The sequence below is a fragment of the Benincasa hispida genome, chromosome 3 (assembly GCF_009727055.1).
Source record: "Benincasa hispida cultivar B227 chromosome 3, ASM972705v1, whole genome shotgun sequence".
Lineage (NCBI taxonomy): Eukaryota > Viridiplantae > Streptophyta > Magnoliopsida > Cucurbitales > Cucurbitaceae > Benincasa > Benincasa hispida.
This window is the reverse complement of record NC_052351.1, coordinates 34,615,795-34,622,014: the sequence shown is the minus strand read 5'-3', so window position 1 is coordinate 34,622,014 and position 6,220 is coordinate 34,615,795. Positions and strand designations below refer to the sequence as shown.

The following is a 6,220-nucleotide window of genomic DNA, read 5'->3' as shown; positions in this document are numbered from 1 at the left end:
CATTGATATCATTGATATATGGATATCACCAAAGTTCTATCACTGATATCACTTATATCTTAGCTATTGGTGATAACTTCTATCATTGATAACATGCTATAGAGATAACTTATGTTATTCTTTTTTACCATCAAATAACATGTCATCATTGATAGCTTCTATCACTGATAAACATACTATTAGTGATAACTTCTAGGCATTCCACGTACACTTTAGTTCGAGATTCAACTTTATTAATTAAATTCACTAAGTTGACTTAGGGTTGGCAAAATTTCCCATGGGATCAGGCCCTGATCGGGGCTAGGAATCCCCGATTTGACCGAGGATGGGGTCAAACCGGGGAATTTTTTCAAAGCCCCGTTCAGGGACGGGGACGGTATTCCTGCCCCGACCCCATATATATATATATATATAATAACTTATTTATATGTATGTTTATAATATATACTATAGACTTATAATGTTGTGAGCCCAATATTGAATATATAAAATTCTAAATTTAAGCCCAAAAGTCAATCCCAAACTTTAAAAAAAAAAAAAAAAAATCCCCGCTTCCCCACAGGGATTTAATAGGAGATTCCCCATGGGAAACGAGGAATTAGGCCCCGCAGGGACCCCGTCCCCGCCTTTTGAAGGCAGGGACGGGTGCAGAGATGGGAGGAATTTTCCCCATGGGGCCAGGAACGGGGAACCCTCCCCCGCCCCGACCATGTTGCCAACTATAAGTTTACTATCAATAATAGACTTTTATATGTGGCTATTAACTGTAAAAAAAATTATCAAAAATTAAGCTAACAATGATTAAAAAAATATTAGTGGCTATCACTGATAGACTTTAATTTGCTATTTATATTTAATGTCTTATTATAATAATCAAACTAGATGATTGACTTATTGGTATTAAGTCATTTATGAATTGTGTACTTTCAAGTCTTGGGTATAAAACTCAATCTCATAATTCTTATAGAAAAACGGAAAAAGCAAAAATCGGATAACGGAAAGATTTTTTTTTAAAAAAAAAAGCAAAAATGGAGAAATGGAAGATTTTTTTTTTTTTTTATAGAAAAGGAAGAAGCAAAAACCATAAAAAGAAAAGAAAAGAAAAATAAAAAAAAATGAAAGGGAAGAAGCGAAAGTCAGAGAAATAAAAGAAAATAAAAAATAAAAATAAAGAAATAAACAAAAACCGAAGAAATGAAAGAAAATAAAAAAAGGGAAAGAAATAGTAGAAGAAAAGGAAAGAAAATAAAAAAAATAAAAAAGAAAGAGAAGAAGCAAAATCTGGATAAAAGAAAGAAAATAAAATAGAAAAAGACGGAAGAAACAAAAACTGAAGAAGGAAAAGAAAATTAAAAAAAAAAGAAAAAAGAAAGAGAAGCAACAACCAAAGAAAGGAAAGAAAAGAAGAGAAGAAAATAAGTAAAAATCGGAAAAAAAAATGTGGGCAACAAAACAAAACAAGGGAGGACAAAACTGCAAATTAGATAAAAAAAAATCAAAAGTTAACTAGTCAACATTTTCATATTTACAAATATTTTAAAAAGGTGATATATTTTTAGTTGTTATTCCTTATTTTACAATCTATTACAAATACCCAATATTATAATTTGATTTCCAGTGGTCTTAGGACCTATTTGGATTGACTTGAGAAAAGTGTTTTTCAAAAAGCTTATTTTTATTTAAATATTTTTGATAAAAATCATTGAAAATGCACTTCAAAAGCTGTTTTGAATAGTTTCCAAACATTTCTTTTTTTTTTTTTTCTAAAATGACTTATTTTTTAAATCGAGCACTTGAAAATGCATTCTAATGTGTTTCAACCACTTCAAATCTTCCAGCAATTTAATGAAAAAGGGTCGGCTAGCAACACAACCTAGTAAAACAAGATTACTTGGACAACCTTATTTTTTTCATATAAATTCAAAATCCAGATATCCTTCCTTATAAATGAAGATTTTTTGGCACAAAACAAACTGTTAATATGTGAAAAGAGAAAGATTTCAGGTCAATTTGAATGTGCATGTGATTGCTAACCTACTGGAGGCTTCCGATATGAAGATGCAAGTCAACTCATAAGACTACTACAAAACGCAAAACGCCCAGCCACTGAGCCAACAAAAAAAAGTGTCAGAATAAAGACGATAAGAGTTACTAGTTATTGGAGAACCCGCATCGTAATTTGGCTGTTCAGACAAAAGCCTTTGTTCTTTGTAAGAAATGCATGCATTGCTTGTGTTGGTGAAGGGAATATCACTGTTGCCATTCTGATAATCTGTTGATGGGAGTGCCTGCAATCATGTATAAATGATGCATCACATAAAATTCACACAAAACATGCTACCAGACCTGAAATTTTTTTATATAATTTAGACGGTGTTTGAGACATTAAGTTGGTTATTATAGTTTATAGGTTATAATATTCTGTGTTTAGGATGCAAACTAATTCAATTTGTAGTATGAGTAGGAAATAGTAACACTCTAACAAAGACAAAAAGAGAGGACGAGTAGGAAATAGGTAACAAAGAGATATTTGAAATAGTAATGGTTGAAAAACAAAGGGTTGTTATGTATTTACCCTAAGGGCTTTTTAGTCTTTTTACTTTGTCCTAGTTTTTTTCTTTTCTGTATTAGGATTTTCTACAATCTATTTATACCTTAGTCCTCACTTGTATTTGTACGTGTTGAACAATAATAAAAGAACTCTTCTATCGTGGTTTTTTCTCCCTATTCTAGGGTTTTTCACGTAAATCTTGTGTCACCTTCTTCTATCTTTCAATAGTAATAGCGTAGTTAATTATAAGTTATAATAGTTGGAAACACCTACTATTATAATTGAAGTTTCAAACATGGAGTGAGCTATAATAGCCCACTCCACTCACTAGAAGTTGGGGGCCAAACACCCCTTAATTTCTTTATAAGATACAATGTCATTGATGTATGAAACTTACAAAAGGGGGCAATAAACCCGTCCAAAGGAGTCACAATAAACCTCTCCATTGGAGAAAAGATTAGCAAAGCTATACGTAAAAGAGGTGACTATTTACCACAAGTAATAGCAAGAAAATCCTAATTCTGAACTTTGTCACAAATAATTGATATCTACCTGAAGAATATAGTGATTGAGCCTGCATCATAGTCACAGCCAGATAAGAAGCGTTCCACGTCTTCTACCAATGCATTTCGAGGTATTCCTTGCAGAAGAACCTATAAATACAAAGAAAAATGAATCTTGCAGAAACAAATTCAGAGACAATCCAAGGTTTATATTTAGTATGAGATACCCATTAACTGCAGTCTGCACAGTAAGCTGCATATGATTTTATGAAAAACAAACCTCAGGTTAGGAAGGTAGCCAATCCCCATTCTTGAAGCATCAAGTTTTCAATTGAAAATCTTATTACATCACTGCATTATTATCCTTACCAATGATCTTATTATAAAAACCCTTAACCTTCTTAGTTGGGGTAGTTACTGCAATTTTACATTCACGAGAAGCTACTAAAAAGAAGATCCTGGCCACATGGAACTTGGTAAACATTTTTTACTCCCTTCTAAACAGCTTAATATGAAAAATTAGTTTCTCTATAAACAGTTCTAAATTTGGATAGTGTAAGGAACAATCCATTAAAATTAATCATTATGCAGAGGAAGAACAGAACATATCAGTATGTATGCTTTATCCCCAAAACCATGTCATTCGATAACATGATATTAGATAAACAAAACTAAAATAGAATGCGTTCCTTTCTGATCAAAGTTGCCAAGGGAAAAAGCAAGAATATGATTGAAGAGATTTCTAGATTGATAATAAGTTCATAATTTTAACAAAAAAAGATTGGCATTACAGTTTTTCCATTGTAAGGTGTAAGAAGGTCCCACTTCGAACGATCAACCTGAAATTTAGAATAAAAGTTATAGATTTCTAAAGTTTTAAAACAAAAATAAAAAAATAATAATAAATCCATTATTAGATATCCATCAAGACTCACCGGATCCAATCTGTACAAGCGACCTTGTTTTCCAATTACTCGAAAAGCATTAGTATACGCCTGTTGGGAGGGGAACCGTATCATTCTGATTACAACATCATAAATATTTAATGAAAACCTCAAACACCAGTGTTCCTCAAATATATATATGTACCAACGCACTTAATTGAACATATATTAAATAGACTAACATGTAAGCTAATACCCAGAGTTAAGAACTGGATTTGTCTTTAAATGATCAAAACATCAAAAGGGCAAATAGATATTATTTGATCATTTTAGTTTCCATGATGCAGTAGGAATAGAACCATAACAACATTGGTAGAACATAATACAGAAAGCATCTATATCCAAAATAAGCCAAAAAGAAGAATATTACATAGAGGTTATCAGGAAATTCCGAGTGTATTCAACTTTGACATCATCCACACTCAAATTACATCCTTCAAGCAATTTGACCATGTCCGTTCTTAGAGTATTGCTTGTGATAATACCATACAATTTTCCATACACCGAACCTGAGAAGAGTATCACAAAAACCTCATTATGCATTGCACCATGTAAAATCAGACGATAATTAAATTACTTAAATGATAACAGTACATCAGTAAGTACACCAAAAGGATTTCGCAGCGATTAATGAACCGAAACTACTCAAACTTACAGAATCAAAGATACAAAACCTAACTCGTTTAATACAATCAGCTAATTGCCAGAAGTTCAAATAAACGAGAAAGAAAATTGTTCCCAAAATTCTAACCCGCCACCATTTATAAACCCTAAACCTCTCCCAATATCATACACGACACAAGGATATCGTCCAGACGCGGCAACGGCGTAGGAACGAGGTTCGTACCTGTTGTTTTAGATGTATAGAGAAAAGGTTCGGCGGACGATTCAGGTCGGGGTCGTTCCCCTTCCGTGGAGAAGAACTTGGAGATTGGCGGAAAAACAGAGGAAGGCGATGATTTGCCGTCGCCGATCGAGAAATGAAGTTGGATCCAATGCCTTACGGAGCAGACTGAGGTTCGACATTTTTTGGGGAGAAGGAGATGATTGTGAAAGATTGAAGAAGAAGAAGAAGAGCTGAATTTAAGCCTCCGCCACACAGCTATGGGGGCGGTCGCTAGTGTTCACCGTGCCAAGTTCCAACACAAATTTTGAGGTTTCTACTTTTTTTTTTAATCACTTTTAAACTTTCGCGAATATAACAATTTAGTTTATAAATTTTTATGGGTACTTATATGTTGTTCTACTTTTAATTTTAATTTTGTAGCCATTTAAGATATCTAACTTCGATATGTAATAATTAAATCCTTGTATTTTCAAATTGATAACAATTTAGTTTTTAACGTCAAAAATTATCAAAAGTTTATGTCAATTTTTCTACAATTTCGTGACGTAGACATTGTGTTTTTATAAAAATGGAATCTCTAATTAGTTTGTCGATTTATTTGTGTAAGAAATCTCATTAAATTTCAACATTAATTCCTACATTAAATCATTATAAATTTTGAAGTACGATGACTAAATACATCAGAAAGTTCAATAGCTAAATTGTTAGAAAATTGAAAATACAGAGACTAAATAGTTTTAATCCAAAATTCATGGACTAAATCGTTACTCTATGAAAGTTCAGGAACTAAAAGTGATTTTTCACATCTTTCTTTTTCTTTTTTAAAAATAAATGTTGAATTGTAATTTTGGTCAAGAGAAAACTATGATTTAATATCTATAATTTAATAAAATCTTATAGATAGTTTTTATAGTTTAATAAAACTCACGAAATACACTACTGTATAGACTATTTATGAAAATTTTATCATGATATAGACTAAATTCTAGTTATAAACCATATGAAATAAATTCTAACTCTCTCCAAGCTAGAGAGATTAAATGTGTAATTAAACCAAATATCAATTTTCACTTATAAACTTATCGTGTCTTATCGATTTTGACTCCAAACGTTCTATTTGATCAAATTGCACTTCTGATATATCTAAATATTTCAATATTAATCTTAAACTAAAACATAATGTCGCAATTTTAACCATTTAACAAATTTTCGCTCTAATACCACTAAAAAATCGAGAAATGGCATTGTATGTCAAATACATTTTAAGAAATAAAAGTCATGACTTCAACTTTTTTGTAATTACAAATATGACACATAACAATCACATAGAAATCAGATAACAATCAAATTTCCAGGAGGAAATTTTTTGACATGA

At 31.5% G+C, this 6,220-nt stretch overlaps 1 protein-coding gene across 1 annotated transcript; it reads right to left on the bottom strand.

Moving 5' to 3' along the window:
- Positions 1–1,887: 1,887 nt before the first annotated feature.
- LOC120072835 lies at positions 1,888–5,122 on the bottom strand (the record flags this gene model as incomplete). Its single annotated transcript, XM_039025351.1, has 6 exons — positions 1,888–2,288; positions 3,104–3,204; positions 3,846–3,893; positions 3,990–4,074; positions 4,369–4,507; positions 4,846–5,122. Coding segments are annotated over 6 exons (783 nt in total), but the record flags the coding sequence as incomplete, so codon positions are not given.
- Positions 5,123–6,220: the final 1,098 nt, after the last annotated feature.